We start from the raw sequence: 16,090 nt of genomic DNA on the forward strand, positions 1-16,090 counted from the left end.
TGTAGCACTACAAGCATTGGAATTGGAAGCACAAACAAAAATGAAAACTGTATTTCACAATAGTTGCAAAGAACAAATGATATTTTTTTTTGTATTTTCTTAAACGGTTATTATTTGTTTGGTTTTTTAGACATATACATGTTTTGTTTTATATTTTTATACAATCAATATATATTTAGTGTTTATAAATGACTTATTATTTTTCAAAATCAAAAAAATCGTGTAAACATCCTAGATACGTCCTAAAATGTCCTAAAAGTACGTACATATGACGTAAAATCCTGCAGAAAGTGGACGTCCTATATACAGTTCATAGTACGTAACACGTCTTTTGTGGTACGTACTGTGTACTTACATTATGTCGTAACTGTGCTAGTTGGATATAATAAGACGAGAATAATACTTTTAATAAATAATACCTTTAAAAGCTAAAAGCGACCATCATGATCTCATTTTCACTAAAGCCGCCAAGGGATATTATCTAGTTGTGAAACGCACAGATTAAGTGAAGAAGGTTGCGGATGTTCTTGATACCGAGGAGTTTCTGTGTTAATATTGGATAATATTTGTTTAATTAATTTGTTTAATTTATTCATACATCAATACATAATAATATAAATTACATGAATGTAGGAATGTAGGAACATACTCATAGGCACCTAGGTAACTTAAAACCTGAATGAGCCTGTTAACAAGATTTTTTATATTACAAAATATCAATAAATCCATCTGATGCTAATTTATATTCACTTAAGACCTAAACTTAAGACCTAAACTACATATTCGGTTACTTAAACCTAACCTATATAAATTCCAATTTATAATTTTAACTGCTGTTAAATAGTTCTTTAACTTTTTTATTATTTGTATAAATATAATGTCTGCAAGATTTCTTAAATTTTTTTTTATTCGCTATTTTTCTTATATCTTTTGGAACTAAATTAAATATTTTTGGTGCAAAATAATTTATAAAACGCTTATTTAAATTTGTATTACTTTTGGGAGTTTTTAAGTGTTCATTCATCTTATTGCGAGTATTAAAGGTATGTGTTACAGCAATATTCAGTTCAGGATTTTTATGAACAAAGCAACAAACTTCCAAAATATAAAGTGATCGGACATCAAATATATCACATGAGTACAATAAATTGGTTGAATATAGTTTATTTTTCCCAAACATGATTTTTAAAATATAATTTTGTACCACATTTAAGGGTTTCAAAGAAGTTTGGTACAGTCCACCCCATGCAACAATACCGTATCTAATCAATGACTCAACCAATGCCCTATAAACTGCAACCAACAATTTCCGGCTTAAGATTTGTTTTAGAATGTAAAATTTGTGTAAGAGTTTTCGAATATTTTTGGTTAGATTTAAAATGTGGTGATTCCATTTTAGATGCTTATCAATAGTAACACCCAAATATTTAGTGAAGTAAACTTCTTTAATAATATTATCCTGTTGTGTATTGTTTTCTATATCAAGAGAATTAAATGATGGGCGGTTTGCTTCAGTTAATGAAAATGCAATATAGTGAGTTTTTGATATGTTAAGTGATAATTTAAAAGTGTCTAGCCAGTTTTTTATCTTACGTATTCCGATTATTGCACTGTCTTTCACATTTTCCCATGTTGTTCCAGAGAAAATTATTGCCGTATCATCTGCGTATGATATAACAGCACCATCTTTAATTTTTAATTCTGTTAGTGAGTTAATATATGTAATGAACAGTAAAGGTCCTAACACGGTTCCCTGAGGTATTCCTATTTTTATTTCTAATGGTTCACTTAATGTATCCTCAATTTTTAAATATTGCTGCCTTCCAGTTAAATAACTTTGAAAAACCTCCAATACTGGGCCCCTAACTCCATTTGAAGATAAAACATCCAAGAGAAGATCATAGGGCACAGTATCAAAGGCCTTTGCCAAATCCAGGAATACTGTAATACATTTCTTGTTCTTTTCCAGTTTATCTGTTATTTGTTTAGTAAGTTGATATAGGGCATCTGTTGTACTTGACCCACTAAGAAAACCGTATTGTCGTTTCGATATTAAGTTTTTACTTTGCAAAAATGTCATTAACCTATCTTTCAGGCACTTCTCAAAAACTTTAGCAAAATTATTTATTACACTGATTGGTCGATAATTATTTATATTACTTTTTTCTCCGGATTTAAAAATAGGTGACACAATTGATATTTTAAATTGTTCAGGGACTTTTCCCGTAGTGAATATTAAATTAATAATATGGGCGAGGGGGCGAACTAAAAATAAATGTGTCTTTTTTATTAAAGAAGAGGTAAAGTTATCTATCCCTGGAGAGCTATTGTTCTTAAGATTGTTAATCTGTTTAATTATATCATTATTATCAACTGGACTTAAATAAAATGAATTCAACAAGGCTGTATTTACATCTATTTCATTCTGGCTAGTTTTAATTTTGTTATACATTTCCAGTCCAATGTTAGTAAAGTAATTGTTACAATAATCGGCCAAACTCTTGATATTCGTAAAGGGGATGTTAGTTTTATTATTTACAATGGGAAGTATGTTTTTTTTAATTTTTGACTGACCATTAGTCGCTTCTGTTATTAATTTGTAAACTCTTTTAAGATTACTGCCAGCATTTTCAATTTCCGTTTTATAATATGTGTGTTTAGTTTTATTTATTAGTTTATTTAGGTTATTTCTATAATTTTTGTAAATCAGATTATCATTTTCATTAAAAGTTTGCAAAAGTAGTTTTTTCATTTTGTCTCTTTTCTTTATACTGGTTATCCAAGGTTTACGTTTTTCATATTCTTTTATGTGAATCGTCTTTGTGTAACTGGCCTGGTCGCGATAGGTTACTAAAATTTTATAAAAAACTATCTGTTGCTCTGGCTGAATCCGTTTCAGATAGGACAGTGTTCCAGCTTTCTTCTTGTAAAAGATTATAGAAAATTTGTTCATTTAGTCTATTTATTTTTTTAATTATATGTTTATTTTTTTTGCAATTAAAATTTTTTTTAGATATGTTTAACATAACGGGATAGTGATCTGTCACATCAGCATGTAGTAAATATGAGTTGACCTGCATCGTATTATTATTTTTTTTGTTAAAGAAAATGTGATCAAGACATGTACTTGTTTCTGGGGTAATTCTTGTCGGAGAGTTTACACATGATAAAAAGCCGAAGTGATTTAAAAGGGAAAGATATGAGTTTACGCAGTCATCATCCTTGTTTAAAATATTTATGTTAATATCACCCAAAAAAATATTAAATTCACTTTTTTTACATTCTTGTAAATAAATTCCAAGGTCATTCAAAAAAAGGCGTTTATCTGTATTAGGGGTTCTGTAAGTGCAAATCACGCTGATAGTAGTGGCATCTTTTTTTAGATTGATCTGACTCAGTGTAACATTTGAATTTTTAAGTAAAACGTGATTAATATCAAAAGTTATATCGGATTTTACAAAAATGACAACACCATCATTTCTATTATATTTTGCTCCATTATAAAACATCTTATAGCCGTCAATATTATATTGATTGTCATAACTTTCAAAAGATTCTCCCAAAACAATTATATCGCTAAAATTTAACTCATAAGCTTGCAAGTATGCTACTAGTTCATTAAAATTCTTATGTATAGATCTAATATTAAAATGTAAAATATTAAAAAAAATATTATTGAGATTAATTTTACTTGTAATTGATTCACTGTCGACAGTCTCCTGATGCAATACATTATCCAGAACTTCTAGGTTTTGTAATAGTACTATTTCAGGTTGTTCACATACCATTAAGATTACCCATGATAATCTATTTTCGTTCGCAGAAGATTCAACTGGTACTGATAAGATGGACATTCTGGGTTGTTTGCTTCATGAACTGTGTTGTAATTACTTTTGTATTTCATGTTTGCTGAAATGCAGTTGACGCATTTTTTTTGTAATTTCGGACATTCAGATACATCATGTTTGTTGGAGCAAAATTCACATACAGCTTCATTAGGACAATTTTCAATTTTGTGGTAAAATTGTTGACACTTAAAACATCGCTGTATACTCAAATCCTCGTATACTGGATACCTTTGCCAACCAAAGAAAATTTTCTTTTCATATATCAGTTTACTAAATAAAATGGGGTCACATTCACCAAAAACTATGGATTTACCTTTGTCATTTCTAGCTTTTTTATTATATGTTATTTTAAGTTTATTTTGCTCGGTGATAAAATTGTTTTGCTTTCTTATAGAGTTCTCTATCTCCTTTTCGCTAAGATTGGTGGTACATCCTATTATTTTGAACCTCGGTAGCCTTAATTTTGTTACTTGTACTTCATAGTTCTTTAATTTGGATTCTGCTTCTTTTTTTAGAATGTCAACATGTTCCTTATTGCAGCATTGAATAAGAATACTACTATCTTTTATTTTTTTAGTATTTTTTACGGCAATTCGAAGATCTTTTGGAACTATAGCTTCCTTTATATCCTTTTCAGTTTTTTCGGCAGTTTGTTTTTGCTTTGGTTTAATAATGATTCCGGGAAGATTTATGTTTATTTTTGGTGATTTTTTTATTTCAGTTTGTGCTATTTGACTATATGATGATGTTGTTATTGGTATACGTGATGATTCGGACTCCGTTAGTTTTTGTTTAAGTAACGTTATTATTTCATCTTTGGATTCAATAATTTTTATTTTGTCTTCTATTGAGTTTTGAAGTAGAGTGTGCGTCTCGAATTGTAGACATTTTTCACAATAAAATCTCAATATTCGATGTTCTTTTAATTCTAGAATCGAAGTTTCAGCCTGTGATAGATGACTGCATTGTTTACAGTATTTTTTCTTGCATATATCACATGAAAAAAGGGGGTTCCTTCTTCCGCCCACCTCTAGGCAAACAGTGCACTCCATCTTACTGCTATTTGTAATATCTCAAATAACCAAATTCGCTAATTGTACAAATCATAGTACAATTCTGTTTCCTGCACAGCCTCGACAACGTATGTATCTGGCCACGTTAGAATCGCAGTTTTTTTCCTGCGGAATTCAGTGACTTAGTCCAGCAACACCAGATAAATTATTGTTTATTATAAAGCTTTTTATGTTTTTAGCTACGGTATGCCTTCAATGAACAACTAATCCGTCACTTCTCTTAAAACACTTCATTCAATATCCAGTAACACCAATCAAAAATACTTAAGTTTAGTTTGACCACTAAAATTTTTGTGTTTTACGGAGCACAACATTTTACGTGTTTACTGTACCGAAGTCGCTCGATATATTATATCTTTCAGAGGTTTTGACAGGTATGCAGGCTTGTATTCCGAACACCTTGAAAAGCTTTTCAGGATTGATTCAGATGAAAAACATTCCCCGAAATGGCAAAACACGCTTGACTTTTTCGACACCAGATATAATCTTCCATCACAGAGATCTTGAAAAGGTTCTGAATGGCTTATAAAACTAATAAGGCCACCGGCCCTGATAAAATACCGCTAATAGTATTAAAAAACATATGCGGTCATGCTGACATCCTGGTAACTGTAAACTTACGCACAAAAAAGAAAAAAGATGGCGCCCATAAATTATCGTCTGATTGCTTTAGTCCCGGCAATCGCCAAGATAATGGAAAAACTTGTCAACAAGCAAATTTTGAAATGTTCGTCCACAAAAATTATTACAGGACCATCAGTATGTTTTTCGAAAACACAGGTCTTCTGGCGATCTATTGGCATATGTAACACATGTTTGGACCAAGGCTATCGAGAAATTTGGAGAATGCCATACAATAACTCTGCATATTTCTAAGGCATCCGATAGGGTCTGGCCTAAAAAGCTTTTAAACAAACGGTTTTCTTATAATTTGCCACCAACTTTCCATTGTTTAGCTTGGAAGCCTCGTCGATCCATCTAAGTTGTTGTTGGTGGACACACCTCGCAGCTGGGAGACAGTTAAAAATAAGTTATGCAATGAACTATTTAAACTTTTAAATTCCCATAAGCTTTAATTAAACATAAAATATCACTAATGCAAATGAACTGGTTGCAGATTCCTTCGTTTGGCGTGTTGTAACTTCCTTCCAGGAATCTTCTTCTTTTTTAATGTTGCTCTCTACACAAAATCTTTGTTTGTTTGAATTTGAAACATACTAATTTGAAAATGCTTTTATATGTGCTATGAATACTCTGTAAATAAATGTAATCATGGACACGATGAGGACTAACAACGCTAGGAACAAAATTGTTTGTAAAATTAGAATATATTTTACTCGAAATGCATTTGTCTAAACTTAAAACTTAACTATAAGTGTAATGACATGCTAACTCATAGTAGATACATAACTAATTTCCCTATAAATGTACTTTATTTAATCTCCTGCAAAGATAACCTCACAATAAATTAACCCAAAATAGAATAATGCTTAAATTATGGCATACACGAACTAAAGGATAGTGGGTGTGGCCCGAACTAGAACGCATAAGCAAGAACGTTGAAATTAATATTCGCTATCTGGCACTATGCCCCCTCCCCCTCTTTGTCGCCAGTGCTAAGGCCCTTATAAGAAATACTTAATTTATGTATCAGGGTCCAGCTTGACCACGACCTTACTACTACGGCTCTAGTATTCTAATTGTTCTAAATTTGATTTCTGATTCCGATTAGAATTGGAGTGTCGTCCGCCTGCCGGATTGATGGCGATTTAATGCTAGATTGTTGGTTTTCTCGAGATTTATGTGTTTATTTGGATCGGACCGGATTTGGAGAGAGAGAGAGAGAAGTTTGGAAATGGAAATGTCTTATTAATGAAGAAAACACTATATTTTTTCAGTGTAATTATTGTAAAAATCATTCTAAAATAATTATTTCAAATTTTCACCTGACTTGGATTTATTATTGTCGTTTAACTATTTCCATGATAAACAAAGTTTCTACATTGTTTTTGACGATGAAGACCAATATTTTTAAGGGAATATTAACAGTCAAAGCAAACAAGTGTACAACTTCTAGAAAATTTAAACTACCATGAGACAATGAAATAACCTAAATTATATTGTTTTATGGGGAACCTTAGAAATATAATAAAACTGAAATAATGCAGAAACTTAATTAAATTAGACGGGCATCTAAGGTCGCAAACCAAATCCGAGACTTCATATTTCAATGTGTCTGTTTTTTATGGCGACTAATTTATATTTTGTTTTCTCGGAAGCCGAAGTGACACTTTAAGATGTTCGCCTTTATTGTCCCCGATGATTTCCCCCCCTATACTGCTAGAAACCGCGACGCCAGCCCTATAAAATATATAGCGTTTCGTTATTACTTTGGCATAGAATGGAATTCGGCTTTAAGGAAAATATGAAAGCAATAAATTAATATATTTAATGATTTTGTTATTTTGATTAAATTTGATTCGTTTATTCTTCTCAACTAGAAGAACAGGTTGTATAACGGAGCAAAGAATTGAGACGTAGTTAAAGTAAAAAGTAGATATCATAATCTTAAATTGACTGAATTTGAAGTCTTGTAATGTTGTTTAATTTCCTCCTTGATCCAAATGATCCTAGCTTATTCCTGTACTTTTATAGTTGGAAAATTCCAAATGGTTTTCATTTTGATATTTACAGCTCTTGGAGTTAGGCCAAAATAGGTACACATTGTTCAAAAAAACAGATTTTTGGCATTAACTTCTTCCATGAAATAAGGTTTTTTTTGTAGAAATGGACTAATTTCGCTTAACTAGCATTTTGAAATATAAAAAAAACATCTATAATTCTCAAAGAGACTTCATTTAAATATAAAAAAGCAAAAGTTTTAGTCAAACGTCTCACATCTAAATTATATTCAACAAGTTGACACGTGTTTAGCCGTCGTATTTTTCACTAGAAAAACACACCGATTAGGATTGTCTTTTTTTGATACCATACCTTACAATTTTCCTTCAAGGAAACATGAATTTCCAGAATCCGTATTCCGTAAAAAATTTCATCGATTTTGCTAATTCCCTTAAAAATCTTACCCTAAATAATTATTCCAATTTAATTTCCCTGGATGCAAAAAAAAAAATTTTCCCAATATTTCTTTAGATGACTTGTGTTACCTTAGTTCAAAGAACGTTGCACTGCCAGCCTAAGACAGTTACGGATAACGTTTCATCTCTCCTAACGTTGGTATTTTTTTAATTATTCCAGAGAAAACGGTCGGTTTGCCTTTACTCATATTCACGTTAAGAGAACTCGAAATGAAGAGCCTTCCGAAGAAAACGTTTTAAAAATTGCGCATGAAAATACAAGCATTAGACGAATAGGTCCTAAATGAAGACTATCATTAACACGTGTATCACAAAAAAAATTATATTTGTATCAAATCCAACAGGTACAGAGATTACTTAGGTGGACCAAGTATCTAGAGTTGCTTTCTTGGTTTTCTTGAATTTTGTTGACTGATAAGGCCCTTCTCAATTGGAATTCTTAAAACACATGTTTATTTAAGAACTACGTCTAGGACATTTAGATCATTCAAAAATTTACATTCCATTAGACAGGGGCTATTTAATTGAACTCTACGAAATCTTTTGCCTGGTTTTCTACTAGAGCATCATGGAAAGTAACGAAAAATTTATTTCTAGTATGATAGTTCTCCAGCCCATTTTGGGTCTGATTGATATAAGGTATCATCTAAATAATCTATTTTAAAATTCTTAGATCGGGTGAGGTGGCCGGTTTTTTTGCCACCAAGATCTCTCGAATTACTAAAATGAAAAGATTTATAATATTCCAATAAAAAATAATTAATTGACTGCGTAAATACCTATTGCGCTAAAGTTAACCTTAACACATTTGTTAGAAACTATAAATTCTGGTGATATGCATTTTGAACATTTATTATAACAAAATTTTGACATTAGACAATACAAGTATATATATACAACACTCTCAATACTTAAAATATAATAATATTTTATATTTTTAGTATTATAATTTATTTTTAAGTATTTAGAATATTGTATATATCCTCGTATTAAAGTCGCTTTCGCTCTTATCGTGCGGGTTCAAAGGTCACCACGTAATATGAATCAAATTGAAAAATCAGTGGCTGCCAAAATGTTATTTCCTTGAGAGTTTGACAATATATTGAACGCCGTCATGTGACATATTAAAGCCGCGTATACACCTTAGATCATAATTATTAACTGACGTGATGCCTTTAACGCCGTAAAAATGTCTGCGGAATACTACGTATCCGAGATTCGACATGTAAAACATACGTTGATTATTTCCTTTCATGACGTGAAAAAGCCCATAAGTATAAAGCCCGTTGGGTGTACGCCTCGTTGGTATATGCCTAGAATCCCCGATATTCTGCTAAGTTGCCAGACATAATATTTACTTTTCTTTTTTGAAAAATTGTCCGAAATAGACGGAATTCTCAATAACAATTTTTCTTTACGCAATAATCTCTAAATCTAAGCATTTTATATTTTTTATGAGAGCAAAAATGCCTCCCTAGCCTTTCATTAAAATTGTACATATTTCATTTAAAAATGGTTGTTACCTAAATTACCTAAATTTTTGAGAAATTAGTATACGATTTAGCATGACCCTATGTATGTGCATAACATACTAATTTGTCGATTTCAGGGCAAAGCGTCTAATTTTTAACGATTATTTGATCTTGTCTTCTTCTTTGTTTATGTGTGATTATGTTTTTTTGTAATAATTATTGGGAAACTATACATTTTGGTATAATGACAAACAGTTAATTTGTATTGTGTGTGATGCAGTGCAGTCAGAGACCAGAAAACTACTTTCTTTGTTTAAAGGCAAGTTCATGTTACACGCTCACTTTTAAAATGACATTTTAATTTTATGATTTATTATTCGTCGTTCGACCCAATCTATACGTTGATGCACAGAAAATTCAAAAAAAGATAAAAAATAACTAAAAAAAAAACTGGTGAATGCGGCGGGCATTTCTATCTCCCAGTGCATTCACCAATTCATTTATTTAACTTTGTTTAAAAAGATAAATACGAGGCGAGCTACGACAGTTCTTTAAAATGTCGTTTTCTTATGAATATTTATTTATTTACACATTACAATGCAAAAAAAGATTGAAACTAACTATTAAAAAAATGGAGAATGTGCCGGGCATATCTATCTCCCAGCGCATTCACCAATTTATTTACTTAGCTTTGTTTTAAAAAAAATGTTTGTACTTTTTAATCATACCTAAATAATAAACGAAATGCAAAAAGAAAACTAATTATTTTTATAACGAAAAAGAAAATAAGGGATTGCTTAGAATGTACAAGAAGAAGTAGCTAAAGCGCTTGGAATTAGTTTAAGAATAGTGCAAAAGGTTGTAAATGAAAACAAGAACAATCTTATTTCCAAGCAGGAAACAAAGTGTAAAAGGAAGAAGCCGAAGACTGAAGATTTAAGTGAATGTGTAAAAATGAAGTAACAAATTTGACTAAAAAAAGAAATTAATTATAACTATCATTATCACTAACAGAGTCGGAAAACTCTTCGTAATTTTCCGAATCTTCTTCAAATGGAGCAATGATCAATGGTTCAACTTGGATCTCGAGTACTTTTTCTCTCTTCCACCAGGTTCTAATAATGTTTTCTGTGTGATCCACTGATTTCCGCCAATACTCCTTTGTGATGTCATTCAATGCCTCATTCCAAACAGCTTCAACCTGGTCAGATCTAAGCCCAGCACCCACATGCTTCTCATAATAAGATTTTGACCCTGCCCATATAAGCTCAATGGCATTAAACTGACAATGGTATGGTGGCAATCTTAAAACTTCATGGCCATATTCACGTACTATTTCGTCAACAGCATATATTTTGGGTCTTTTCAGCGATTTTGCAATTGAAAGAAGTTCGGATTTTAGCACATTGGGATTCTGATTTTTTTTTACTAACCATTCATAAATTTCGTTTTTTCTCCAACTTCCATTTGGTTGTTTATTCAAAATTCTTGAATGATATGACGCATTGTCTAATACTATTAAGGAAGGTTCTTGCAAGTTCGATATTAACTGTTCCTTTCACCATTTTTCAAACATTTCGCAATTCATATTGTCATGAAAATCCATACTTTTAGACTTAGAAGAAAAAATTAAACTTGCACCTGGAACGAATCCCGTTGAAGACCCGGCATGTAAAATAATAAATCGTTTTCCCTGACCACATCCTTTTTTTCTTTTCACGCTTTTCATAAATTCATCTTGCCAAGATTTTATTCCACTCCCGTTTGAAAATATCCAAGTTTCATCTAAGAATACCACTTTCCTTAACTTTGATTTTTCATGTTGTGTATGTTGTCTTAAAAATCCTATTCGTTGGCTCACAATATTTGGTAGTTCACACAAATATCTTCTATTGCAGTCTTTTTTATAGCGAAAACATATGCTTTTAATTAATTTTGATAAAGCAGAAAGTTCAATTTTTAAAGTGCCGCGTTGCTTTAAAACATCCCCCAGAAATGGCAGCGTTATATTTGTTTTTAGCCTATATAGTTCATAAATCCTATCCCTTACTTCCATTTTTACACATTCACTTAAATTTTCAGTCTTCGGCTTCTTCCTTTTACAATATTTTTCCTTCTTGGGAATAAGATTGTTCTTGTTTTAATATACAACCTTTTGCACCATTCTTAAACTAATTCCAAGCGCTTTAGCTACTTCTTCTTGTACATTCTTAGGCAACTCTTTATTTTCTTTTTCGTTCTCGAAGTAATTAATAACATTAAGTACCATTTTTTTGGCTTGAGGACTTAGAAATCCACAAAAAGGCTTTTTCTTTTCCATAATTTGAAATTTAAATTATCTTGTGACAAATAATGTCATCCGTCAATCGAAACGAGACAGGCATGTTTGTTATGAAAGTAATTGTTTTAGAACCACTGACATATATCATTTTATCTTCTTTTGATACATTAACGCTGCATATATCTGCATACATCATTATTTTGTATTTAACGTTTCAGCATTTTACTAGATTTAACCTTTTTATATTAATTGTTTTAAAAATCAGTTCTGAATTTAAAAAAAAAAAAAAAAATTATTCAAATAGAAAACGACTTTTCTAGGTACAGAGTTAATTCAGAACTGATTTTTAAAACAATTAATATAAAAAGGTTAAATCGGATAAAATGCTGAAACGTTAAATAAAAAATAATAATGTGTTAATATAATATGGTTACCAGTTGGATTTATAAGGAATATGATATATAACTCAGATTAGACCCCTGAATGATAAACGTGTTTACAATTCACGTCTAATGTACGTTGTAAAATCAATATTTTGGTTAAACAAACAACAAAATCATGTCGTTTTCACAAACTTCAGATCCCAGAAAATCATATAGAAATGATTCCAGAATTAAATCAATTCTTGGCAGTTTTCCTCGAAACTGAAAACCTCGAAGTACAATGCAAAACTCTAAACGACCGTGGAGAATCTTAAAGGAGTCTTTCTAATCAAGGAGGGATCTTGCAAAATTTTTTACCCTCTAGTCCTCGACGCCCCGAACTTACAGTTCAAACCAGAAAATCTCCCGAAGTTCCACATTCAACTAGGAAACTTGCACCTGGATACGCCAATGCTTAATCCCATAATCCCAGTGGAAGAAACCTCATATTCAAGCATATGGACAATCACCCTCACTAGTGGTAGTATTGCTTTTCCTCATGAAGAAAAGAAAGGTGTACAGAAACTGGTCCAATGACAATGACGAAGATCCTTCTTTACAGGATGTTCCTTTCCAACCAAAATGCCCGAGAGTAAACTTTCCAGAGGATGCTTCATTCTAAGAGGGGAGGAGTTATATATCATATTCCTTATAAATCATTATAGTAATCATATTATATTCCCACATCATTATTTTATATTTAACGTTTCATCATTTTACCCGATTTAACCTTTTTATATTAATTGTTTTAAAAACTCAGTTCTGAATTAACTCTGTACCTAGATAAGTCGTTTTCTATTTGAATAAAGTTTTTTTTAAGGAACAAGTTTCATGGCAAAATCAAAATCAAATCAAATAGAGCTTTATTCGTCTGAAACACCAAGGTCTTGTTATAAAAAATACATATATATAGTTCATATATATATATAATTTCTTTTTGAAAACAATCAACAACTGAGACAATCAATCATTAATCTAAAACATATTAGTGTAACATTAAAATATATAAATTATAAATAGCACAACACAAATATACAAGTAAGAAATCAAAATACAAACTCAAACAATATACATCACATAGTGTATATTAAAACATAACTAAGTTCGAAAATGCTCTGTGAAGTATTCCTCCAAGCTATAAAATGCGTTATGAAGCAGGATTGTGTTTACCTGCTGTCGAAAACGTTTATATGTTTGAATCTTCCGTAATGACTGGGAAAGATGATTAAATATTTTTTTGCTCTTGTAAAAAATTGAATTTTGTGTCAAACTAGAAGTAGGTATTGGTAAATTTATGTTAAAAGATGACCTGGTATTATTTAAGATAACAATTAAATACAGAGTTAAATACAGAGTAATATTTCTTATACATTAAGCAAGCAGTCTCAAGAATAAAAATTGAAGGGAGAGTCAATATATTTTCCTTTATAAAATAAGGCCTACATGAGTCCCTTAAATTAAGCCCGAACAGATATCGAACTGCACGCTTCTGTAAAATGAACACAGAAGTAAATAAAGAAAGAGATGAGTTGCCCCAGAAGCAAACCCCATAAGCCAGGTGAGAATTAAAGAGAAGGCAAAGTAAGCCTTCTAGCAATACTCTTATTTAGCTTGCACTTAATTGTTCTAATCGCAAAACAGCCAGATGCCAATTTAGTGCAAAGCTTCTCAATGTGTTTATCAAACTTTAGTTCATCATCAATGAACAACCCTAAAAATTTATCACAATTTGTGACATTAACATGCTGTGGACCCAAATGCACATCATCAAAACTACACTTGAAATTTAAGAAATTTGTCTTTGAGACATTTAAAACAAACGGTTAACATCACACCATGTCTTAACATTTGCCAAATCCTGATTTATCACAATGCTGAGGGCATGTGAATCTGTGCCACTCCAAAGAAGTATAGTGTCATCAGCAAATGATATGCACCGTCCAGGTTGTAGTACCAATGGTAGATCAGGAATAAGAGCGGACCAAGCATAGAACCCTGAGGCACACCCACAGTAACACCAAACTCCTCCGACTCAATTCCACCAAAACGCATCCTCTGATATCTATTATATAAAAAGGACTTTATCCAATTTAGTATAAAACCTCTAAATCCATAAAATTGCAATTTTTGTAGTAAAATTTCATGTGAGACACAGTCAAAGGCCTTTGCCAAATCGCAAAAAACCACTGCTGCACCCTCACCATTATTGGCAAAATGGCATTATTTGTGTTTTTGTCCGACTGGAAACCAAACTGAGATTCAGCTCCTTTTAGACTCCCTTTGCTTCCAGGACTTTAACCATTCTATTTCTTGGTAGCTTTTCCGTAATTTTAGATAATGATGGTAATAACGATATTGGCCTGTAATTGGCCGCAATATCTTCACCCTGCTTAAAAACGGGAACAACAACAGCCTTCTTCAGTAAATCGGGAAAGTCACCCAGTAATATAGAGCCATTAATGCAGTCAGCCAATGCAGTAAGTGTACATCTAGGCAAACTCACAAAAACCTTAATAGAAATGTTATCCCATCCTGAAGCATTTTTCTTTTTAATTTCCGAGAGGATGTTAGAAATTTTATCGACTGTTACAGGACTAAAATAAAAAGATTGTCCAGAAACACCTTGCAGAAGAGATAATAGATTTATATTAGTTATTGGGATATTTTTGATAATTTGTGATGAAACAGAACAATAATAGGAATTTAGTTTGGTCGCATCCATTGCTGAGGTAGTGTTAATTGACTTTTGTGAACCACGTAGAGCATTTACATTCCTCCACGTTTCCTTTTGCTTATTGCTTGCTGACTCCAAAATATTACTGAAATAATCACTCTTAGCTAATTTTAAGATTTTACTATATACTTGTCTGTGTTTATTAAAGTAATTCATAAAAAAAATATTATGCATTAAAAATTTACGCAGGTAATGTAGGCCTCTCATATTTTTAGAGGAGATCCTCAAACCCCTAGTCATCCAGGATTGTCTACGTTTAGACTTTATATATGCAATAAGAAATTTACTGTTGAATGTTTGAATGAGTTTAAGGTAGAAAGACAATAGAGAATTATTAGATGTGCAAGGTTCCTCCCAATTGACTTCCAAGCAAGCCCGATTAAAGGCCTTAAAGTTTTTCCTTAAAAAATGCAACTTTGTCTTTTTACGGATTTAATCTTCATTTTAGGAAGACAAAACAATACAATCACTCTATAATTTGCCTACATAATAAGAATATAACTACAGAAAATAACATATTGCTTAATATTTTTTGTTTATTAAGATTTGCTGGCATCCCAAATTTTTTTTTAATATTAGTTTGTTCATAAGTTATTGCAGTTTTAACTAAAAATTAAACAAATGCTAATATCCAATCTACAGGGTGTTTTTTTGCCAGGGCAAACAAATATTTCATTATTCCAGTCCGACAGTGGAACTACATTTTTGTAAATAAACTTCAAGTAGTCACACGCTACAGTAGCTTTTTATTTGGACAAAAATAGTAACATTTTCCTGTATATTCGCAATCAAGTTGTATTGACCAATTTAAGTGCTCATTTCTTGAACACCTACGTATCCCCTTAAGTATGTTCGCTAGGTCCTAAAACACCCTGCATTTACTATATATCAAAATTGACCTGATTTTAATCACTCTGTATATGTAGCTAAATTAGCAAACAAACCCCACTGCCAAATTCCAGCAGTGAAATCTAAACGACCCAATTTCGCCCTTAAATCCTTAACAATCACGGGTGCATGCAACCGGAGCTTAAATAAAACAGGAAAACAAACAAACGAGCTTTATACAGATTGTCATGTATGTGTGTGAGAAGGGCTTAAAGGGCAAGTTGACTGTCTCTTTACCGGACGAAATAATACCCCTTTTTGGATTTAGGACTTT

The 16,090-nt window shown here is 31.5% G+C and overlaps 1 protein-coding gene across 1 annotated transcript; it reads right to left on the reverse strand.

The window, feature by feature from the left end:
- Positions 1 to 2,972: 2,972 nt before the first annotated feature.
- On the reverse strand, positions 2,973 to 5,257 carry LOC126738811 (uncharacterized). The gene is made up of 2 exons (XM_050444253.1): positions 4,889 to 5,257; positions 2,973 to 4,795 (listed from the first exon to the last, which is right to left on the reverse strand). The coding sequence occupies exons 1-2, from the start codon at positions 4,898 to 4,900 to the stop codon at positions 3,794 to 3,796; spliced, it is 1,014 nt and encodes a 337-aa protein (XP_050300210.1). The 5' UTR covers positions 4,901 to 5,257; the 3' UTR covers positions 2,973 to 3,793.
- Positions 5,258 to 16,090: the final 10,833 nt, after the last annotated feature.

This window comes from Anthonomus grandis, chromosome 7 (genome assembly GCF_022605725.1).
Source record: "Anthonomus grandis grandis chromosome 7, icAntGran1.3, whole genome shotgun sequence".
In the NCBI taxonomy this organism is placed as follows: Eukaryota; Metazoa; Arthropoda; class Insecta; order Coleoptera; family Curculionidae; genus Anthonomus; species Anthonomus grandis.